At 41.9% G+C, this 25258-nt stretch overlaps 1 protein-coding gene across 1 annotated transcript in view; it reads right to left on the bottom strand.

Moving 5' to 3' along the window:
• Positions 1-24905, bottom strand: part of LOC134936775 (STE20-like serine/threonine-protein kinase) — an 86059-nt gene extending 61154 nt beyond the window's left edge. Inside the window, exons 1-9 of the mRNA XM_063932019.1 lie at positions 24443-24905; positions 11251-11415; positions 9752-9800; positions 9502-9651; positions 7547-7619; positions 6588-6782; positions 4229-4310; positions 3964-4080; positions 1568-3379 (exon numbers count right to left, since the gene is read on the bottom strand). Coding sequence (XP_063788089.1) covers positions 1568-3379; positions 3964-4080; positions 4229-4310; positions 6588-6782; positions 7547-7619; positions 9502-9651; positions 9752-9800; positions 11251-11415; positions 24443-24589 — 2790 coding nt within the window. The 5' untranslated portion in view covers positions 24590-24905. The remainder of the gene's footprint in view (positions 1-1567; positions 3380-3963; positions 4081-4228; positions 4311-6587; positions 6783-7546; positions 7620-9501; positions 9652-9751; positions 9801-11250; positions 11416-24442) is intronic.
• Positions 24906-25258: the final 353 nt, after the last annotated feature.

Here is a 25258-nt window from a genome sequence, read left to right as displayed (position 1 = left end):
GTGATACGTGTTATCACCCGCATTCGGGTAAAGCAATTAAAATAACACACTGTCTAACTTGTACCACTCGTTTTGTAGTATACTACATAAAGTGTCCATGTGGACTTCTTTATGTAGGTAAAACCTCTTGTACCTTTAAAGAGAGGATGGCACAACACAGGAGTGCCATTAAATTAGCCCTAGAAGGCAGGGTTTCGGAACAACCTGTTGCCAAGCACTTCAAAGCTAAGGGTCATAATGTATCCAGCTTAAGGTACAAAATGATCGATCACATCCCTGAAGGACGCAGGGGGGGTGATCGTAATAAAGCGTTGTTGCGTTGTGAAACCAGGTGGATCTATTTTTTAAATACCATAGCCCCACATGGATTAAACGAAACATTGTCTTTCTCTAGTTTTTTGTTTTAAAAGTTGGTTGTAATGATTTATGTTCTAGTTTTCAACTATAAACAACAATTACAGTTGCATAAACATTTTTATATGTCTGACTTTGTATATAGTCATAATGAATTAGTTAATCTGCACTGATGTGTTTATTGACTTTTGAGATATATGTGTCCATGTCTTTGTCCCTTGAAATTGATTTTTTGGTGAAGGGTTAATACACAGTGTTAGTTTTGCGTTCCAGGTGATGTCAGCGGAAATTGACGCTTTGGCGGAAATGGACGCTGTGCACACCTGGCACGATTTAGACATGGTGATATGCTGCTATATAGGTAAGAACTTTGTTTGTGTATTGTTATGTAAGCCTGAAGACGGTTTTTTGGAATAAAACCGAAACGTTGCTTGACGGGGTGATGTCCTGTTTTTCTTGAATGAAGACCTGAGAGTGCCGCTATATTCGTAACTATATATATATATACATATATATATATATATATATTAGTGAAAAAAGCGCTCAGCCTTAGAATTCAATAAACCAATAATAAAACCAAGCATCACTTAAATAAGTGTACAATATATAACAATAGCACTCCAATATAAAGTGGCAGCAGAGATTCTCGATTGACCTATATTTCAATAGGTCCTTTAAGAATGTTCATAAATAGTAAAATTCCTTGTTCCTGGAGAGGACCCAGGAACAAGAAACAGAACAGAGGAACCAGCAGGTGAAAAAAAAATCATCTCTGAAATGAATGAGTATACCAGACCGGGAAAGAGGACAGAGGAAGGACCATCCCTTTTGAAAGAACCTGATAAGAGCTTGCTATTCACATGTATCTGGTACGCATATGCTAATCACTATGAGGATTTATAATGCACAGATCACTTTATAAGCACTGAAGGCGCAGGAATTTTACTATTCATGAATATATATATATATATATATATATATATATATATATATATATATATAGAATCAACATTTACTTATATAGCACCAACACATTACATTATGCTTTACTATTGGGAATAAAGCACTAATAAAACTACACTGGGCAATAACCGACAGACATAGAGGTACAAGGGCTCTTCTTTCAAGCTCACTTGTGTGTGTGTGTGTGTGTGTGTATATATATATATATATATATACATAGAGAGAGAAAGAGCTCTGTAATGCCTCCTACCTCCTCAGAATGTTCTGGATTTGTGTCCATGTCCTCTGTTTCCCTTCTCTCATCTTGACCATAATTTTTCTGTAGAATGGCCCTACCATTGCGTTCAGTAGGATGTACAGTCCATGAACATCTGGCAAAGTTTAACCTTTTCTGGGCTCCAATCACATCATTACAGCCCTGGATGATATCCTTTTCTCCATTGCTCTCACCAGTCCTCACACCTTTCTCACCTGCACACCCCATACTTTCATCAGATCTGTCTAGTTTAGTAACTAAAGAAGTGATCCCAAGTCCATTATTCTCCTTTTTTCTGTACTTTGTCTCTATTTCTGTTGAATTGAATGGTGGCGCCATGCTTCTTTCAGTCCCTGAAAATGGCATCGTCCATCTCCTTAATAATCTCCTGGAAGAGTATGGCAGGCTTACACTGCCTCTTCTCGTTTGGCTATGATGTACTGGTGGGTTAGCTCTGAACACTTCTCGATCCCTTCGCCCACAAGTATATACATCTGTAATGCCTACTGTTGTGCAATTGTCTGTTATGCCAGCCTGGCTTGTTACATTCTTCTTAGGTGTTTCTACACAAATGTATTTTCCTTCATTAGTTGTCTGTCTGACCACATTACTGTGTTTATTTCCCTTACCAGAAGCACTAACAACCTCCTGCTGGCTGAATTCTGTGGTTTCTCCAGGGGCAGGACCACTGGATGTAAGCAGTTCAGAAAGTTCTGGTTTCTCTTGCCTAGTTTTCATGTTCACCTCTGATCCAACTTTCTCTGTTACCCATCTAACCGATGCTCTCTTTTCATTTGAAAATGAATGTCCATGTTCTCGTATAACAGAATTTGTATCATTATGAAATGCAGACCGAGGGCATTTGGTCTGGGTTCCATCATTCCTATGATCAGAGTAAGGCTCCTTTGGTACTGTGTCATGGATACGCCCATCTCCAACCTCATTTGCTTTATCATCAGCAAAACCTGCTTCCAAATTAGTTAACCTCTCTGACTGTTTATAATCTATGCTAGATAGAAATGTGGTTTCAGCAGATTCCGTCTTGGTTTCTTCTTGTCCATGTGTTAATTCTGCTTTGAACTTCCCCCAAGTACCAGTGTAATGCTGCCTCCTAGTGTAAGGAACTGTCCATGTTCTAGTTAACGTCCTGGTTCCAATGCTCAGACTCTCACTGCTTCTCCACCTTGAATGCTGCCTAATAGGCGTGAGAGGGCTAAACAAGTCCAGGGCTTGGCTTGCAGTATTGGAGGCCGGGGATAGGTTTACAGATGCATTTTCCTTGGGTGGTAACTGAGTGTGATGAAGGCATTTGTCAACTTGCTCTTTATAGTCTTCACTAGAAACACAAGACGTACTCATCCCAACATCAAGATCCTTTCTTTCAGAATCTTCAATGACCTCAGTACTGTCCACCATTACTACTTCTGGCCCAGAAGGCAAATTTACTGTTAATCCATGGTTTGGAGGATTAACAGCAATGTCCTGGAGAGGTTTGTCCTGCGTTTTGGCCCATTCTCTTCCCTTGTTTTTATGATTTTTGCCGTCAACCATCCACTTTACCGACGCCCTGGCTTCCTCTGAAAATGAAGGAGCAGAGCGTCTCTGCATCTGTTTTAAGAAACTTTCCCCTTTCTGCACCTTCAATGGTGTTTTCTGACGTATTTTTTCCATAGGACCTCCATGGCTGGGTGTTTGCAGGGAATGTTCAGCATCTGTGTCCTCTGTTCTTATAGATGACTTGCCTCCAGGAGCCTGGGCATCTATGATATGAACCTCCTGACTGTGACCATTGATTGGGAAATTATTCTGCAGATAAAAGTGAAAAGCTGTCAGTAAATCAATAGTACATATTTAATCACTATTACTCTTATTATTTGTATAGCTCCACCACATTGCGCAGCATTGTTATTTATATATTCTCTGTACAACACATGTGGTGGCACTATGTAAATTACATATGACAAACAGTAAATTCAATAAACCTTTATGCAGTTCTCACTGTGATAACAAATTATGTTTAAGTGTATTAAGCTGAGGCACAGATGACTTAATTAGTACCTCAGTCAGTTTGATTATACCATCTGTGCACAAGCAGGGACATACCTAAAACCTGGACTGTTGGGGTGCCTTGAGGACTGCTTTTGGGAACCACTGGACTAAGGGGTACATTTACTAAGGTGCAGGTTTGCAAAAGTGAAGGTGTTGCCTATAGCAACCAATCAGATTTTGGCCATCGTTTATATTGTACAGTCTAGAAAATGATAGCTAGAATTTGTTCGATTGCTATGGGAGACGCCCACACTTTAGTAAATGTACCCCTAACTCTCACAGGATACGTAGTGTACCTGTATATATAAAGGAAATTAATAGTTTGGGGGGATTTTCATCACCGTTGAGACACAATCTCTCAGACTCTCATTGTCCTCTTCCTCAGTGATTTCTGCCAGGACCTCAGCCACCAGTTCTCGCAGAGGGGTGTTGTCACTGCTCTTGGGCACAAATGGATGCTAGGAGAAAAAGACACATATACAGACCAATTAAGAAATTTGTCTGAACATCTAAGAGGACAACATTTATTAGGCTTTAGTTTAGTATTAGGACGGGACTGTCCTGTACTGCTCTGCTTTCTCTAACGCAGACTCCACTATAACTAACCTCAAGAAGCTCGGTGGATGATAATCGTTCCTGCGGATTTCTATGTAAACACTTGTCTAGGAAATGATTAAAGTCTGCAGACCTAATTGGGATCAAAAGGTGAAAACAACAAATTATGTTTTGTTAAAAAATATCAATCACAATAAACTAATCTAAGAGGTGACCAACTCTTCAACCTTGAAGAGTCATTGACTGCAATGGAACTGAACATAAGTAATCATATAGACTTTTTATTTTTGAGGTAACATTTGAAAAGATGGGGGAGATGTATTAACCAGTGTGGAAAGTAGAGAAGTTGCCATAGGTAGCAATCCATTTCTGACTATCATCATATAGAATGTTCTTGATAAATGCTACCTTGAATTTATGCCATTGCCTTTGAGATTGCTCAATAATCAGAGGTTTTTGGTTGAGAGTCAAACGTGATGCAGAAACTACATTAATTAACTATGGTGGTCATTCCGAGTTGTTCGCTCGTGGCCCATTCTCGCTATGCTGCGATTTGTTGCTAAATGCGCATGGTATGCAGAGCGCATGCGCTAAGTTATTTAACACAAATTTAGTAGATTTGCTGGTGTTCGTGCAACGCTTTTCAGTCGCACTGCTGATCGGTGAATAATTGACAGGAAAGGGGCGTTTCTAGGTGGTAACTGAGCGTTTTCCGGGAGTGTGCTAAAAAACGCAGGCGTGTCAGGGAAAAACGCGGGAGTGTCTGGAGAAACGGGGGAGGGCGTGTTTGTGACGTCAAACCAGGAACTAAACGGACTGAGCTGATCGCAATCTAGGAGTAGGTCTGGAGCTACTCAGAAACTGCAAATAATTATTTAGTAGCAGTTCTGCTAATCTTTCATTCGCTATTCTGCTAAGCTAAGATACACTCCCAGAGGGCGGTGGCCTAGCGTTTGCAATGCTGCTAAAAGCAGCTAGCGAGCGAACAACTCGGAATGACCACCTATGTCCTCTTTTCCCATGAATGGGCCATTTTTGGTTTCCCCCCAAAATCTCAACGCATTACTAAAGGAGGGAAGAAGTTGTTATTGGCCATAAGCTCAGCAGCTAAAAAACAATATTACAAAACTGGATACAACCTAGTCCCCTGTCTTTTCCCCTTTATAAAGAAAAATTGCATAACATCTTTAGAATGGATTGGGTGGAAACTAGGGGGGTCATTCCGAGTTGTTCGCTCGTAAGCTGCTTTTAGCAGCTTTGAACACGCTAAGCCGCCGCCTACTGGGAGTGAATCTTAGCTTATCAAAATTGCGAACGAAAGATTAGCAGAATTGCGAATAGACACTTCTTAGCAGTTTCTGAGTAGCTCCAGACTTACTCGGCATCTGCGATCAGTTCAGTCAGTTTCGTTCCTGGTTTGACGTCACAAACACACCCAGCGTTCGCCCAGACACTCCTCCGTTTCTCCAGCCACTCCCGCGTTTTTCCCAGAAACGGTAGCGTTTTTTCACACACTCCCATAAAACGGCCAGTTTCCGCCCAGAAACACCCACTTCCTGTCAATCACATTACGATCACCAGAACGAAGAAAAAACCTCGTAATGCCGTGAGTAAAATACCTAACTGCATAGCAAATTTACTTGGCGCAGTCGCACTGCGGACATTGCGCATGCGCATTAGCGACTAATCGCTCCGTTGCGAGAAAAAAATAACGAGCGACCAACTCGGAATGACCCCCTATGTTCGAAAAAGAAAAACAGGCTGGCCCATTCTTCGATGTTTGGGAAAGTTACATTGCATCACAAACCATCTCAGTACGTAAGGGTATTCATAGAAGCCTACGTCTGACTTCATGGTATGGGCTACGAATGTTAGAGGGAGACCCCCCATTGTTCTTGAATAATCGGTTTTCTCTGACTTTATTTGGATGTGGGGAGTGAAGGTCGCACATCCTACTGGATTTAAATAGAATTTGTATAACCTATAATTTAAGATTGTCACACAACAATTCATTATCTTCTTTGCTACCGATTAATAATTAATGAATGACGTCTCGCTGTTGGATTTGCAATGTTGATATTTTATTGTATACACTATGTACATTTATGTTCAGCGAATTATGCTTTTTTATTCATGCTTCAATAAAATAAAATATATATTAAAAAAAATGCTACCTTGAAGCTGAGTAATTGCTATGGGCAACATCTCAACTTTTTCACTTTTTACACTACATGGTACACCTCCAGCTACATCGTATATAGAAGAAGTTAAGCATAACCTAAAGAAAACATAACATATGGTATTTTCTTTCACAAATGTCAAATGTGTACAGTTGCCTTCAGCACTCCATTGTGACTGTCAAGCCTTAGTACATAGACCCCTATGTTCTGAATGGGAGGTGTAGACTCACCATAAGTGACAATATTTCAGACTTGGTGGTTTGGCCTTGAGAATCTTGAGCAAGACACGGGTGGGATTCAGTTCATGGTTTGGAGGTTGAGTCTCCGCCAGCTCAATAAGAGTAATGCCTAAAGACCATACATCTGCCTTGTAATCATATGGGGCATCTTTACACGTCTCACACATCACAACTTCTGGTGCCATCCTGCAACCATGTATGAGTCATTTCTGTAACTCTGAGTATAGGGATTCCATACAATAGTTTATGTACACCAAATATCGGAAAATACAGGGTGAAAACACATAAAGAACAATAATATAAATAGTAAGTGGGTAACTCTGGTATCTAAAAATGAACTCAACTAAAATGAAAACAGATGAAGATAAGGTCCTGTAATTCTGATTTGAAAGATATTTTTATGGGTACATTATTTACGCCTGATTATATCTTAGCTGGGCTCCCAATCACTTGTTAAAATAGACTTCTAGCATTAATAACACTTCCAGGCCTTCTTTTAGAAGTACTGTACCTGATCCATGGTCTGCATCCGACTTCCACTGCTAGTAGATTTGTTACAGTGCCAGTACATACACTAGACACAACTGCAAGCTATTAGTGAATGAAGGAGCCCTTTGTGGCTATGAAAGATATATGTTGCTTTGGGTATGTGTACAAATGTGGGCTGGCATGGTATGTATCCAGAGCGGTTTTTAAGTACCAATTCATTAATAATAATTAAGTGGTTTTACTATTTAAGTGATTTCTTGTGTTTATTCAACATTTCTGAGTTACAAGCTATTTATATCATGCGCCTGCTTTTGAGTTTTCATTATTTTTCCTCAAAAACATAAAAATAACATTTTTATAGTTTGTTAAGTATGTTTTGCAGTGATTCCTAGGACATAGTCACATACTGTGGACATGTATGCTGTGTGCAAGTGGTGTGGACTAATTGTCTTAGACCTCACCAATAAGGAGTTCCGATGAAAGAGCTCCGCCGCTGCAGGGTCTGGCTGTTAACCGCTGAGACACCGAAGTCCGCTAACACACAAAAAGACATTAGTAGATGTATACTGTATGCATTATTTAACAGACGGTGACATCCACAATATATTGGAGTACATCCGACATCTATTGTACTATAATATCATTTACAGAAGATTATAAAATATAATGGGATTTGTGAATTTTTTTTAAAGGCATTTCTTACTAAAAATGATTAGTGGAGGTGTTGGCCATAGCAACCAGTCAGACTGTAGCTATAATTTCTCTGTTGCATTCTAGAAAATGATGATTGGTTGAAAGTTGGCAGTCCCATATTGGCTTAAAAGTTTGAGAAAATAGACCTCCTAAAAATGGCGGGCACTGCAGCACTGGCACCCTCTGAGACAAGCCATTCTTCCTGCGGTGTAGGGAATCGCCAACTAGTCCCACTGTCAATTTAAGACTCTAGACTCCAAGTTGCTGCTCACCATCATTTCTACCTGTCGAGCCACACTGTTTGATGAGCTGATGGAAGACTTGGGCCTGCTGTTGCTGGGTGCTTAGGCCCCATCAAGGTGCAGAGGAGCGTCTCAGATTTGGAGGACTACTTTACCCCCACTGCAGTTGAATGTACCAAGCTCCAGTGGACGCATGGCAGAAAAAGGCATATAAAATAAATAAAAAATAGCTACTGGTGAATTATTAATGTCCATGTTTCAGGAAGATTAGAACAGTTTGTTTAAGGTAGAATTTGACACCAGTAAGTTACCCTTGGGCATTATATGAAATGGGCACAGAGTGCAAGCCTACTCCAATTGGAAACCTGCCGTGTCCTTTCAAAATCAGCCCCAATAAATCCCTGCCTCAAGATATTATGGATGTCCAGTGAATTTGCACTGGGAATATATCCATTTCATACTAGACAGACTTTTGTATGGAGTTCCTTAAACAAAGAACAACCTTTTCATCAGTCAAATGCCATCCTAGGGAATAGGGGTTTCTACAAGTCAATGGCATACCTTGTCCGCCTCTCTTACTACCTGCCATAGAGAGTGACACTTACCCCACTCCTACATTTACTAAAGAGACCTTAATCTCTGCAACCAATTACAAATATACTACAGGGACCCTGCTCTTGATCCACCCCCTGTCTGTTGCACTTTACTCACAATAAGCAGCCATATAGATAGACAAGCCAATTCCTAGTAATTGATAATGTTAGGGTATCAAGGCCGGAGGCATGCAGGCATTAAGCTACTATGAAAATGATGTGTGTGTTGTACAAGATTATATAGTGCCAATGCCATTCAGTTAGCAGCCACATTCACAGCACATCTAAAATCAGCATTCTCTATGATCCTTCATCCTGTGAAATAGTCACATTCTGCTGAAATTACAATGGTGGTCCTAAGGGAAGGAACCCAGCAAGTGGTGGTATGCTGGTAGTGGTGGGGAAATGGCCAATGTCTGTTGACTAAGGTATTGAGCTTGCAAGGTTTTCAGAACTGCTGCAGAATTCGATTTGCTTTCCAAAGTGATCAATGGGGGTAATTCAGACCTGATCGTAGCAGCAAATTTGTTAGCAGTTGGGCAAAACCATGTGCACTGCAGGTGGGGCAGATATAACGTGCAGAGAGAGTCAGATTTGGGTGGGTTATATTGTTTCTGTGCAGGGTAAATACTGCCTGCTTTATTTTTACACTGCAATTTAGAATTCGGTTTGAACACACCTCACCCAAATGTAACTCTCTCTGCACATGTTATATCTAAACCCCCCCCCATTGGATAGTTGTCGGTTCAGACAAACCACAGTAACATACATTATAGTAGCAGTATGCCTGACAGTAGAATGACTGTACCACAGATATTGACTCAAAATGCAATAAAGAAATTAGATTATGAGAGAAAAGAAAAAATTGTTGACCCTAATTACACTCACCCAGACGGATGTCTCCATGTTGTGTGAGCAAGATGTTCCCGGCCTTCAGGTCTCTGTGGATGATTTTGTGCAAGTGCAAATACTGGAGACCAAGGAGGGTCTGCAAACAGACCACACGGATCTGGCATTCTGCTAGGCCATGTCCCAGCTCTGCGTGTTTGTACGGATATTACATATAGGAGATTACAGAGAAACATCGTCAGAGACTTGTAGCCCACAAACAATAAATTGCTCCATATTTGGTACTGACCCATCATAGCGCCATCAAGTGCTCCTCCAGCACAGAACTCTACCACAATCTGAGAAAGAGAAAAATCACAGATGCCAGTCATATATGTACCAGCTTCCTCTATACCAACTTCTTACCGGCAAGATTTACCATCTCCCTCATCATGGGCGAGATGTACACCCCGTTTACTGCATTTTCTTAATGTACTAGCACCCGGCCGGCAGGACAGCGCTGCGAAGGGGTTCGCCAGCTTTTGCTGCAATACCCCATAGACGCCTATGGGTTTCTCTCTGCAGCGCTGTGTGAGGGATCCGATCTGGTCCCTCCCAGCATGCCCCACGGCCGCCCCCATCATTCTGCACATGCTAGAATGACATGGGGGCAAAACCTGGAAGTCAAGGAGACGCCGGTGATCGCGGAGGACAGCTCTTATCGGAAGAGCTGTCCTTCGTAATGCTAAGCGCATATGTAAGTACATATGCTCTTAGCATCGTGAAGAATGGCGGCAATGTCATTTAGTACATCCCGCCCCATATACTCTTCTGCCAGTCATATATGTACCATATCTCTATCTTGTTCTCTACCCACTTCTTATCAGCTCTCTCATATAGGGGTCTATTTACTAAGCCTTGGATGAAGATAAAGTGGATGGAGATAAAGTCCCAGCCAATCAGCTCCTAACTGCCATGCCACAGGCTGTGTTTGAAAAATAACAGTTAGGAGCTGATTGGCTGGTACTTTATCTCCATCCACTTTATCTCCAACGAAGGCTTAGTAAATAGACCCCATATTCTTCTGTCAGTCATGGATGTGTCAGTAGTTCCCTCTCTACCCACTGCTAACCGACATCCCTTATTACCAGCTACTTGTTATACGCTACTGCCATTCCTGAATTTATCTTTTTCCAATGTACCCTCTTTGTATGCACTTGCTTCCACTACCTCTTATGTCATCAGCCCTAAAAGCATCTTGTACCATCTTTTGCAAGTCCTGTATGCATCTGCTCCCACTGTATCCTCTCCTCCAGTTGGGTATGTACTTGCTCCCACTGTACCCACTGCTGAGAGTCATGTATACATCTGTACCCTCTGCTGCCAGTCCAGTATCTAACTGCCCCACTGTACTCTCTGCTGCCAGTTGGGTATACACATGCTCCCACTGTTTCCAGTATATTATGAACTTGCATCTCTTCTGCCAGTCCTAGATATACACCTGCTCCCTCTGAACCAGCTGCTACCAGTCCTGTATGCCCCTGCTCCCATTGCACCATCTGCTACCAGTCCTGTATGTTCCCATCTGCTGGCAGTCCATTATGTTCCTGTACTCTGTGCTGCCAGTCCTGTAGGGCCAAGCTCTATCAGCACTGTTTATTGACATTTGTTCTGTACCAGCTCATTCTGCTCCTTATTCTGCTCATTTGCAGCAGTTATGTAGGTATTGGTTGAACATGAGTAAATTGTATTGGTTGAACATGAGTAAATTGTTTGGTTGAACATGAATAAATTGTTCTTCCCTCTTACCCAGAGTTGGTGGCCCCAGTATGCTGCTTCAAGGAGTTTGAGGATGTTGGGGTGCTGACATTGCCCCAGAATATTAATTTCAGCTACATGATCCTCCAAAGCATCCTCAGATGGAATTTCAAGAACTTTAACTGCAGCCAGTTTCTGTCTCTCCTTGTCATATGCCTGGAAAAGTATAACACATTTAGAATTCATTTTACCCTACCATCCTGTATCCAGCAAACACTGAAGGGGTCGCCATCTATCAGGCTTCATCCACAGAGTTGGTTATGAATAAAGTCACATTAAGGCAGTAATATTATCATAACCTATACTATCCTCAGTCACTCTTAACAATAGCTCAGTCCTCCCTAAAATTCTAAAAATACAGGGAAAAAACAACTTCAAAATCAAAACATAAAAGAAACAATATAAAACATTTTCCTGCCTTCTTGGGAGAATTGTATGCAGTGTGCCTTTGGCATATGGTTCCAACTTCTCCCTAGTTTTTGCAAATAGGTACAGGACAGCTAATTACAGAAAACCAGGGTGGGTTATGCTGGTTAATCTCCCAACTGGTTGCCTGAGATTGTTTCTGTGAAAACAACCATTGTAATGTTAGTTTTATGTTTCTGTTTAATTGACCAATCACTTGCATTGTGATATGTGTATGTAAAACTGAACGGGTATACTCTGTGTTTGTTCTATGTTTTTCCGGATACTATATGACAAGTAAGGATACAAACTGTGTGTGTCATTACCCTTAGTTAGCCACTGACCAACTTCAATTTACTGTAAAGGACACTATAGGGCAGAGATATTTAACCTTTTACAACTCGCGGCACACTGAGCAAGATTTAAATATTGCCAAGGCACATTCAAATATAATGGTGATGCATGGTGCAGTTGCGTGTCCTAGGATGTCATGTCGCAGCTTCTCTATAGGTAACTCCTGAGCCACATCTGAGAAAGCCAGAAGAGCCCAACACTGCCCGGGCCCAAAATTAGAACTGGCTCTGCAACCACTAAACCCACCAGTATTGATCGTTCCAGGGCCTCAGTAGCGGCAAAACGCTGACGGGCCTGGCTGTGCTTCTATGGAGGCACACCTGGAGACTGCTCAGGGCACACTAGTGTGCCACGGCACAGTGCTTAAAAAACACTGCTATAGGGGGATGTATCAAACCTTCAAGAAAGATAAAGTATAGCAGTTGCCCATAGCAACCAATAACCTGAATCATTGTGTGTGGGTGGGGGTGGGGTGGTGGTGGTGGTGGGGGCGGGTGTAATAGAGTCCCCAGAAGAAGAACTAATTGATCTTCCTTCACTTGTGGGGAACGCAAATTAACAGAGCATGTAGCACTCAAAAACAGCGCTGGGGTGCAAATTATGCAAACTAGTAGTCGCATGTATTTTGACATTTGTACTTTTGTAGATAAGGACCTGTCTGTTTTGTTCACAAGAGAGAATTGTCCAATTCATGGTAGGCCCTCATTTGCCTCTTAACCACTTGTTTATCATTATTTTTCCAAAGTTACTCACAGAAATAACCTAACATGATAGGTAGGAAAGAGGTCACAGAGTGACATTGGTTGGTTAGTCTATTTACTGTTTTTATCACCAAAATCCTCTTTCCAGTTAATGGGCCCTAACGTAATGCATCGGTCTATGAGCAGAGAGAGAGAGAGAGGAGAAAATACTTGCAGTTTTCCATCATTAAATGTACTTGTTCTTGAAGGAGAGCTGTGACCCCTGTGCTTCTCTATTCCTGTACCAGTCATGTTCCTAGACATCATTACTTCCCCTTATTTCTCTCCAAATAACTTACAGCTTAGGGTCCTTTAAATCAGGGATAAGAAACCTGTGGCTCATCAAGGGTTTTGGAACCTCAAGTTCTAGAATGCCCAGTAAGCTTCCAGGTGGTGCACCAGCTACCTGCACTTTCTTCTGTAGTGATCTCTATATCAGTGCCAAGACTGGCAGCATGAGTAGGAGGAGAGAATACTTCAAGCTTATTGCCTAGCCCCACGCCATTAATAATATGACTGCAAATTAAAGTTCCAGTGGTTGATGTCACTCTGCTCTTTTCCTGCATAGAGAGATCACACTGTAGCTGTGGAGGGACAGGCAGCGTGGCATTTGTAATGCCCCTTTAGGCTAGGCACTAATATGAGAAATGAATATTTGGGGATAAGAAGAAGTACCACCCCTGAGGAGCGGGTATTCAGGGGAAGTGTAGATACTAATGTGAGGGGGTGAACGTCTACTAGCGGGAACCAAAGTGGGTCAAGTTGATAGTCTAAAACCTTTGCCATTCTGTAACTTTCCTCTGGCACCTGACAAAGACAAAACTCCCCATCATTACAGCAACAATTTTCGTAAAGAAAACTAACACATCTGTGGCATTGAGAATCTTAATTTCAGACGATAATATGATTTTACTAATTGTCAGTTACTTATAATTCACATTATTGATTTATTTCTTGTTGTTGAACATGTAATGGCCACAAATTTTCCTATATACTGAAATATGAAGAATCCTTTGATAGCTATACTGTACGTATAAAACAACTGAGTGACATATGTGTTAATGTTATCAGTGTGTATGTACTAGGGGGAAACTGACTTGGGATTCTCAGGCATGTGACTGTATGGCTAAATGACACTAGTATGCCAATCCAATTGCCTAGCTATTTCTTTCCCTAGGGACAAGTGAGCAATAAGGTTTGTTGACTTTGTTGATAATGGCTACATAGCCAATTTGAAATTAATTAGCATTCCATTAATTCCAGTTTTCCTGGATGAAATTAAAAATAATTATCTATAGGGTAATAATTAATTAACAGACCTACAGTATTGGCTGCACACCACCCATATTTTAAGATTCATTTTTTGACTGGACTACTTTTTGAGCTAGAATGTGTAGCTGGACTTATGGAAAGAAGCTGGGTGGAGGGCGGAGGAATTCAAAATACCATCAGGACTCTGGGCATATATGGTAAGATAGCAGAGATCTTAGTGGTTGATTGAGGTCTAGACTCAATAACTTAATTACCCCTCCTAACCCGAGATACAGTAGATTTATAGGAGATCACTTTTGGGAAAATTGTCTGCTCCTCCAAGAGTTAGGGAGGTGTCAGCCTAACCATGGATTTCATGGACATTGCCAAAGAGTAAGTAACTGATTGCATTGCTGTTGAAAGAATGGAACTCATGGGCTTTACATTGATGTTGTAGAGCCGAATATTTTAAACTTGTTTCTGGAGGAACAAAAGTGATGGACGGGGGTTGTGACAAATGATTACGCCACTTTGCAAGGCCATTCGATTATTTTCTGTCCTTACATGGTACGCACATGTAAGTGGGTACTACACTCTCCAAATGTAAATCCCAATCTGGCGATAGTAGATTTGGAAATGGGGGCTTACTGCGTTTGGAAAAGGCAGTAAATAATTGGACTGAACCTTTAGCTATCTACTCATGTATAGCATTCACTCCAAAATGTCATGGCCTATTCAAAGTATTCCCCTTTACACTGGAAGAGGGAAGAGCTGCTTCAATGGGGTTAACAAGTATTTTCACAGTAGCCACTAACATTCAATGTACTGTATACCTCCTTTTGTGCATCAAATGTGATTAAACAGTAAAAAGAAATGTATCAATTTATCCCAAGTCACATAGGAGTGCTAGGTATAGGCACAGGAAAATTGGACTACGATGGCACAAGATGTAAATATAAGCCTGAACAGGGTGGCTCTCCGTCATTTGGTTTCGGCCATAACTTTTTGCACTGGATTCAATTCTAGGATAATTCCCCAACCCTGTGTCACAATTGCATCAGTCATTTGCCCTGGGCCCCATCAGGACTGTCCATTGTTCCCTACGTTGTCTGCACTTGCTGTAATAGAACCTCTTACATGTTTTTATTTGAGCGCATCCTGGAATATGTGGAGGTACACTTGACACCATTGGGCTCTACAGAGATGACATTTTGCTATGACTGGCAGCTGGCTCTTAGTGATTTTCTGCTCACGGTGGATTAATATGGACCTTATTCAGGCCTTATAGTTAATTGGAAATAATGTCATTTATTGTCCCTGGTGGTGGCTACAGCAGCTCACCCTTTTCAATGAATTGATTGGATGTTTGGGTGTCTCGCATACCTAAGGATTATGTAAGACTGAATGTTGACCCTAATACTATTTATTTGATTTTTATTTGGAGGAATCCTTTAATGCCATGGCAACGTTTTCAAGCTGCTGACACTAACTAAGGTTATTGTAGCTAGAACTTGGCTTGGAACTTCTCTCCCCCTGATTTTTATACATGGGTTGCATTAGATAATGACACTATGGACCAGAAGGGGTATTTACATGGGCGTAGCTATACTGGGTGCATGGGGTGCCATTGTGATGGGGCCCAGAGGCTTATCAATAGCCTCAGTGTATTAGATTTGTTTCACTATCACAGTGGTGGATCTCATTACATTCTGCTTATTTTTACTTTTTTCAGAAACCAAGAATCAGTTGAGTCAAGAGAGGTAACAGGGTTAAATAACGTAGCCCCTTCAGACAATATGGCTTTTATCTATATATAGCTCAAGTTTTGATCTCTTCTTACTCAGTAAGTTATATAAGCTTGAGTTTTCAGTTCCCTTTGTGCAGCCTGCAGTGAGGTGATATTGTGAGTGAAGGAACATCTACTGGAGGAAGTCAGTGTGGTTTCTCTGCTAACTGATGATGTGTGAGGAAAGGAAATAGTCTTGTAGGCTAATCAGTCTGTGTGTAAATCTGCATGCAACAATATACACAGTCTTCTAATAAATCAGTGATCTAACCTCTTTGTTTTATACCCTGTTTATGCAACAGTCCCAATTATAAATTTTAGAGATGAGCGGGTTCGGTTCCTCGGAAACCGAACCCCCCCGAACTTCACCCATTTTACACGGGTCCGAGGCATACTCGGATTCTCCCGTATGGCTCGGTTAACCCGAGCGCGCCCGAACGTCATCATCCCGCTGTCGGATTCTCGCGAGATTCAGATTCTATATAAGGAGCCGCGCGTCGCCGACATTTTTCACTTGTGCATTGGAAATGATAGTGAGAGGACGTGGCTGGTGTCCTCTCACTTTGTTTCAGGGGGTTGCATATCTTTATTCTGGGGACCAGCAGTATTATAGGAGGAGTACAGTACAGAGTTTTGCTGACCAGTGACCACCAGTATTATACGTTGTCTGCCTGAAAAACGCTCCATATCTGTGCTCAGTGTGCTGCATATATCTGTGCTCACACTGCTTTATTGTGGGGACTGGGGACCAGCAGTATTATATAGGAGGAGTACAGTGCAGAGTTTTGCTAACCAGTGACCACCAGTATACGTTGTCTGCCTGAAAAACGCTGCATATCTGTGCTCAGTGTGCTGCATATATCTGTGCTCACACTGCTTTATTGTGGGTACTGGGGTCCGCCAGTATATTATATAGGAGGAGTACAGTGCAGAGTTTTGCTGACCAGTGACCACCAGTATACGTTGTCTGCCTGAAAAACGCTCCATATCTGTGCTCAGTGTGCTGCATATATCTGTGCTCACACTGCTTTATTGTGGGTACTGGGGACCACCAGTATATTATATAGGAGGAGTGCAGTGCAGAGTTTTGCTGACCAGTGACCACCAGTATTATACGTTGTCTGCCTGAAAAACACTCCATATCTGTGCTCAGTGTGCTGCATATATCTGTGCTCACACTGCTTTATTGTGGGTACTGGGGACCACCAGTATATTATATAGGAGGAGTACAGTGCAGAGTTTTGCTGACCAGTGACCACCAATATTATACGTTGTCTGCCTGAAAAACGCTCCATATCTGTGCTCAGTGTGCTGCATATATCTGTGCTCACACTGCTTTATTGTGGGGACTGGGGACCGCCAGTATATTATATAGGAGGAGTACAGTGCAGAGTTTTGCTGACCAGTGACCACCAGTATACGTTGCCTGCCTGAAAAACGCTCCATATCTGTGCTCAGTGTGCTGCATATATCTGTGCTCACACTGCTTTATTGTGGGTACTGGGGACCACCAGTATATTATATAGGAGGAGTACAGTGCAGAGTTTTGCTGATCAGTGACCACCAGCATTATACGTTGTCTGCCTGAAAAACGCTCCATATCTGTGCTCAGTGTGCTGCCTATATCTGTGCTCACACTGCTTTATTGTGGGTACTGGGGACCACCAGTATATTATATAGGAGGAGTACAGTGCAGAGTTTTGCTGACCAGTGACCACCAGTATTATACGTTGTCTGCCTGAAAAACGCTCCATATCTGTGCTCAGTGTGCTGCATATATCTGTGCTCACACTGCTTTATTGTGGGTACTGGGGACCACCAGTATATTATATAGGAGGAGTACAGTGCAGAGTTTTGCTGACCAGTGACCACCAGTATTATACGTTGTCTGCCTGAAAAACGCTCCATATCTGTGCTCAGTGTGCTGCATATATCTGTGCTCACACTGCTTTATTGTGGGGACTGGGGACCGCCAGTATATTATATAGGAGGAGTACAGTGCAGAGTTTTGCTGACCAGTGACCACCAGTATACGTTGTCTGCCTTAAAAACGCTCCATATCTGTGCTCAGTGTGCTGCATATATCTGTGCTCACACTGCTTTATTGTGGGTACTGGGGACCGCCAGTATATTATATAGGAGGAGTACAGTGCAGAGTTTTGCTGACCAGTGACCACCAGTATACGTTGTCTGCCTGAAAAACGCTCCATATCTGTGCTCAGTGTGCTGCATATATCTGTGCTCACACTGCTTTATTGTGGGTACTGGGGACCACCAGTATATTATATAGGAGGAGTACAGTGCAGAGTTTTGCTGACCAGTGACCACCAGTATTATACGTTGTCTGCCTGAAAAACACTCCATATCTGTGCTCAGTGTGCTGCATATATCTGTGCTCACACTGCTTTATTGTGGGTACTGGGGACCACCAGTATATTATATAGGAGTAGTACAGTGCAGAGTTTTGCTGACCAGTGACCACAAGTATTATACGTTGTCTGCCTGAAAAACGCTCCATATCTGTGCTCAGTGTGCTGCATATATCTGTGCTCACACTGCTTTATTGTGGGGACTGGGGACCAGCAGTATAATATAGGAGGAGTACAGTGCAGAGTTTTGCTGACCAGTGACCACCAGTATTATACGTTCTCTGCCTGAAAAACGCTCCATATCTGTGCTGCATTGTAGTATATAGTAGTAGTACAGTGCATAATTTTGCTGACCACCAGTATATAATATATAGGAGTACGGTACAGAAGGCCACTGCTCTACCTACCTCTGTGTCGTCAAGTATACTATCCATCCATACCTGTGGTGCATTTCAGTTTTGCACAGTTTGCTGACCACTAGTATATAATATATAGCAGTACGGTACAGTAGGCCACTGCTCTACCTACCTCTGTGTCGTCAAGTATACTATCCATCCATACCTGTGGTGCATTTAAGTTTTGCACAGTTTGCTGACCACCAGTATATAATATATAGCAGTACGGTACAGTAGGCCACTGCTCTACCTACCTCTGTGTCGTCAAGTATACTATCCTTCCATACCTTCCTTTGCACAGTTTGCTGACCACCAGTATATAATATATAGCAGTACGGTACAGTAGGCCACTGCTCTACCTACCTCTGTGTCGTCAAGTATACTATCCATCCATACCTGTGGTGCATTTAAGTTTTGCACAGTTTGCTGACCACCAGTATATAATATATAGCATTACGGTACAGTAGGCCACTGCTCTACCTACCTCTGTGTCGTCAAGTATACTATCCATCCATGCCTGTGGTGCATTTCAGTTTTGCACAGTTTGCTGACCACCAGTATATAATATATAGCAGTACGGTACAGTAGGCCACTGCTCTACCTACCTCTGTGTCGTCAAGTATACTATCCATCCATACCTGTGGTGCATTTCAGTTGTGCGCATATATATAGTAGTAGGCCATTGCTATTGATACTGGCATATAATTCCACACATTAAAAAATGGAGAACAAAAATGTGGAGGGTAAAATAGGGAAAGATCAAGATCCACTTCCACCTCGTGCTGAAGCTGCTGCCACTAGTCATGGCCATCAACGTGGTCTGCCAAGGCCGATGCCCAATGTCATAGTAGAGAGCATGTAAAATCCAAAACACAAAAGTTCAGTAAAATGACCCAAAAATCAAAATTAAAAGCGTCTGAGGAGAAGCGTAAACTTGCAATATGCCATTTACGACACGGAGTGGCAAGGAACGGCTGAGGCCCTGGCCTATGTTCATGGCTAGTGGTTCAGCTTCACATGAGGATGGAAGCACTCATCCTCTCGCTAGAAAACTGCAGTGCCACTCCTAGATGGGCCAGGTGTTTGTGTCGGCCACTTGGGTCGCTTAGCTTAGTCACACAGCTACTTCATTGCGCCTCTTTTTTTCTTTGCATCATGTGCTGTTTGGGGACTATTTTTTTGAAGTGCCATCCTTTCTGACACTGCAGTGCCACTCCTAGATGGGCCAGGTGTTTGTGTCGGCCACTTGGGTCGCTTAGCTTAGTCACACAGCTACCTCATTGCGCCTCTTTTTTCTTTGCATCATGTGCTGTTTGGGGACTATTTTTTTGAAGTGCCATCCTGTCTGACACTGCAGTGCCACTCCTAGATGGGCCAGGTGTTTGTGTCGACCACTTGGGTCGCTTAGCTTAGTCACACAGCTACTTCATTGCGCCTCTTTTTTTCTTTGCATCATGTGCTGTTTGGGGACTATTTTTTTGAAGTGCCATCTTGTCTGACACTGCAGTGCCACTCCTAGATGGGCCAGGTGTTTGTGTCGGCCACTTGGGTCGCTTAGCTTAGTCACACAGCTACCTCATTGCGCCTTTTTTTTTCTCTGCATCATGTGCTGTTTGGGGACTATTTTTTTGAAGTGCCATCCTGTCTGACACTGCAGTGCCACTCCTAGATGGGCCAGGTGTTTGTGTCGGCCACTTGGGTCGCTTAGCTTAGTCACAGAGCTACTTCATTGCGCCTCTTTTTTTCTCTGCATCGTGTGCTGTTTGGGGACTATTTTTTTGAAGTGCCATCCTGTCTGACACTGCAGTGCCACTCCTAGATGGGCCAGGTGTTTGTGTCGGCCACTTGGGTCGCTTAGCTTAGTCATCCAGCGACCTCGGTGCAAATTGTAGGACTAAAAATAATATTGTGTGTGAGGTGTTCAGAATAGACTGGAAATGAGTGGAAATCATGGTTATTGAGGTTAATAATACTATGGGATCAAAATGACCCCCAAATTCTATGATTTAAGCTGTTTTTGAGGGGTTTTTGTAAAAAAAACACCCAAATCCAAAACACACCCGAATCCGACAAAAAAATTTCAGGGAGGTTTTGCCAAAACGCGTCCGAATCCAAAACACGGCCGCGGAACCGAATCCAAAACCAGAACACAAAACCCGAAAAATGTCCGGTGCACATCACTATTTACAGGCAACGTGCAGACGTGGGTAGACTCTGAGCCATCTACCCTGACGTGATTATAAATAGGAAACTTAAATCTATTTGCAGCCCCTGGTCCTCTATCCACCACCCCTTTACTGCATTAGTTTTTACTGAGAAAAACAGACCAAGTAAAAAATAAAAAGATATTAAAAGAAGAAAGTAATGCATTTAACATAAACAATGCATGTGCTGCCACCAGAAGGTTGCTGTACTGTATATACGTAGTTCTCCTATATAGTTGAATACAATTCTGATCCAGTCACTACAGCCACAAACAATTCTCTATGGTTTCTTCTCCCCTGTCTTATTCTACCTCCCTCCCATAATGCTATTCTGATCTTGACTGGAAGCAAGAGCTACATAATCACTGTAGTAGCCTAATAGGAGATAGTGTAAGAATAGGACTCATTAAAGGCTACTTGAGGGACAAATTGTGAACCGAAAAAAGTGTGAATTTCTTTATGAGCTTGAGTGCACATACTTGCAAACTACCCAACCATTCCAGTTCCAATTAATTGATCACAAAATGGGTAGTGTTTGCCGGGAAGTGGGCTGGAACTTTCCCTTAGAGTGGGTGTGGTCAGGCAGAATTGGTTATGGGTGAAATGGAAGACAGAGGTGGGGCTTATTTTGACCCGGTGTTGCCTGAGGAAATGTTGGATTGCATTTATTTTCTTTAGAACTACTGGAAAATCAGTCTGCATCTGGCTTTGTGGGCTTGCACACATACCTCAAAATGTGCTATGAAGGGAAAGGGTAAAATGCACTTTAAATACTTATCTATTGACATTTGTTAATTTAAATTTTCTCCTAAAATACCACATGGTTTCATCTCAATTTAAATTTAATCTTGAGAGTGAGGGGACATTGGGATTGTCTTTATCATAACTGTCACTGCTGTGTGTTTGAAAGTTATTATCATATTATTATTATTATTATTATCATCATCATCATCATCATCATCATCATCATCATCATCACATTGACATAAGAGTGCATCCCAGTAAAAGTATTGGATTATAGTCAATCTCCAGGACCTCTAATGTGCCTGAAAATGAAATGCTTTTGAGTGGAGAAGGTACCTGCACCTGCACAAGGGGAGACCTTGGTTTTTGCACATTGGTGCAAGAGTAGCGGCACTATACTTTCCTACACTCCCGTCATTTCCCAGAGACTCACAAATTCTGACGAGGCTGAAGATCTGAATAAGAACCTAACTTCAGCCTGGACAAATTTTCTGGAGCTTTTCTGGACTTCTAGTGAAGTGGACTGGCCGGGAGCATGATGTTACGGTAATGTACAGTGCTAGAGGGACCACAATTCACAATGCCATGCACCCATACTCCCCACATTGATGTCACCCTCCAGCATCTACCAGAAGCCACACTAAATTAGTTTGCAAGTATGAGCCAAAACCATTTGTATACACTCAGCATTGAAACCTCTGCCTGATTTCTTCCTTCGGCTGGTACAAACCAGTAGGTGCTTGCATTTTAGCCAGCCAATCCATGCATTTTCCCATAATACCAAATGCATATGCACAGAAGCAAGCGCATGACATCACAATTACGTTTGTAAATGTATGTGTGTAAAGTGCCATATCCAAGGAACAAGAAAATTATTTTATTTAAAATAAATCAGATTGGCAACGTTTGTAAGATGCAGCTTACAAAATCCCTATGAATTTAAATGTAACATGTATTTGCTCTTAGCCATCACGATAAATGCCACCTAAATTGCATTAATACCAGAAAAGTAGCCTTCAAAGTTACTGTATAAAAATGCAGCTTTATACTTAGTTTGAACTATTTTTTAAAAATAAATTACTGCTATATTTGCCCTGAGCCATGTTTTATAAATATGTCCCATTGAGACTTGTTACATAATCCGGGACTTCTGGAGACATCAGTAACTTTTTATTATTACAAGCAAGCAGGCCCAGACGCGCTGTCACAGCTGCCAGTAGGGATTGTCAGTCCCAATAGAAAATTATGAAAAGAAAATATGAACTGGCGCTATGTGTTTCTCCAATAATAAAAACTGTGGATAGATTTCAATAACATAACATGGAATTTATTAATTAGCTAAACATCACATACTAAAAACAAGAATGAATTCCAATGTAAACATATAGTTTAGGGCATTGATGGAGCTTGAAAATAATTGGTAATGGCTGCTAATAAGTGTCCACAAAGGATCCCGGACTGAGAGAATATGCAGAGTTCCCTGGGGAGAAGGACACTGGTGAAGTAGCAGCATCAATGCTGCTACTTCACCAGTGTCCTGTTCTTTAAACGGATCCAGATATGGACTTTTAAAAAGCTACCTTGGAATTTTCTCTGTGGGACTTCACCTGTACAGCACCGATTGGAGAGACCCAGTGTTCTACAAATAGCACAGCCTGCTTGCTGGCAATTCCAAACCTCTGGAAGTCTCCATCGTCACGGGTAACACCAGCTGTTTGTATTCCTTCTCCCCAGGGAGACACTTATTAGCAGCCATTACCAATTATTTTCAAGCTCCATCAATATCCTAAACTATATGTTTACATTGGAATTCATTCTTGTTTTTAGTATGTGATGTTTAGCTAATTAATAAATTCCATTTTATTTTATTGAAATCTATCAACTTTTTATTATTGTTTGTCTCTACAAATTGAAAATGGTAATTTTAAGTACCTTTTCCACCATATTTATCAAGAACCTGTGCCGGTAGCAGCTGAATGTTAATCCCTTGACTGGTAGGTAGCAGTATAAGTTATGCATCATCTCACAAAGCCAATGGACCTAATTCTTAGTTGATCGCAGCAGCAAATTTGTTAGCAGTTGGGCAAAACCATGTGCACTAGAGGAGGGGCAGATGTAACATGTGCAGAGAGAGTTAGATTTGGGTGGGGTGTATTCAAACTGAAATCTAAATTGCAGTGTAAAAATAAAGCAGCCAGTATTTACCCTGCACAGAAAGAATAGAACCCACCCAAATCTAACTCTCTCTGCAAATGTTATATCTGCCCCCCCTGCAGTGCACATGGTTTTTCCCAATTGCTAACAAACTTGCTGCTGCGATCAACTCAGAATTACCCCCAATATCCATATTTGTGCTCATACAAAAGATGGCTTGCTTGCTCATGTACAGTATATGCAATGGAACCGGTTCTAAAATATGCTAATGCCATAGCCACCTGGAAATGGATTGAAATGCCCACCGGCGACCTCACAAATCTCAGTATCGGTGGTCACAGATCCTATGGTCACGCAGAATGACCAAGGGAACTGAGATGCTTGCACAATCTTTTCTGCGTATGAGATCAGATCACAGATGTAGGTTAAACACCCCCCAAACTGGTTGCAACGTGCCTGCGTTTTTTTCCATCATACTCCAAAACCGTCCCTGAATAGTCCCTGTTTGTCAATCACTTTGTGATTAAATCCTCACTGCGAGTGACTTCACAAATTTAACTTGGCTAGTGTGCAGTGCAACTGGGATGCACGAGCAGTCGGCCAATAATCGCTCAGCAGAGTAAGTATTTACATTGCGTACATCTATAAAATAGGTCCCAAGCCACAATAAACAGTTTTGATACATTGACCCCTCCTTGCCCACCAGACATTGGCGTTGCCTTGAAGCATAAAGGCCCATGGCATTACTGTACATTTAGGCATCTAACATTTTAGTATTTACCTTGTAAACTTTCCCGAATGCCCCATCACCAAGCTCAGAGAGGATCTCCCAGTTCTGTTCCGGATCAATGTCACAACGGAGCCACTGACTTTCCACCAGATGCTTCTTCTCCCTTCCATAACCCAGGAGCTTCAAGAAAAAGGCCATAATTGAAAGCACAGAGCATTTGGAAATAAATTATAATCCCCTACTGCTCACATGCTGGATAAACAATATGACATTATGAGCAGATCCAGGTAAAATAAAGTGCCTGAAAGACAATAGGTTAGTGGGCTGGTAAAGTGTTAAGTAAGCTGAGAAAACTTCATAAGAGAAGAAAGGAGAAAAGTGGGCTACAATTGTGCTGATAGTACTGCGCACGGTATTGAGAAGATAGAACAGAGAAGGCAGATAGGAGACTATTTAGCAATCCAAATATTCCAGGGTCTCAGGTAGGTTCTGGCTGCACATCAGGGTGCGCTGTCATTGATGAGCAGTCTGACTGATAGACGTACACTTCCTTTCTTTCACTGAGACATGATTTGCAGGAAGCAAGGTGGTGGGTGAAGGAAACAAACTATACCCCCTCCTCCTTCTACTGCATCACAATTAGTAATAAACACAGCTGCATTACACCCTCCACAGGGGAAAAGTAATGTGTCTTGCAGGTGTTATGTTTGTAGGCGGATTTCTTCCTGTCCTTTCTGCCTTAAACACTTACCCCTGATATAAAAGGTATGTAGATCAATGGCTATCCTTTACAAAGCAAAACTTGCATAACCCAGTGCATCTGTACATGTATAACAACATTTACATGTCAGTAATCATCACACATGT

This window comes from Pseudophryne corroboree, chromosome 6 (genome assembly GCF_028390025.1).
Source record: "Pseudophryne corroboree isolate aPseCor3 chromosome 6, aPseCor3.hap2, whole genome shotgun sequence".
Lineage (NCBI taxonomy): Eukaryota > Metazoa > Chordata > Amphibia > Anura > Myobatrachidae > Pseudophryne > Pseudophryne corroboree.
This window is presented reverse-complemented; position numbering and strand designations above follow the sequence as displayed.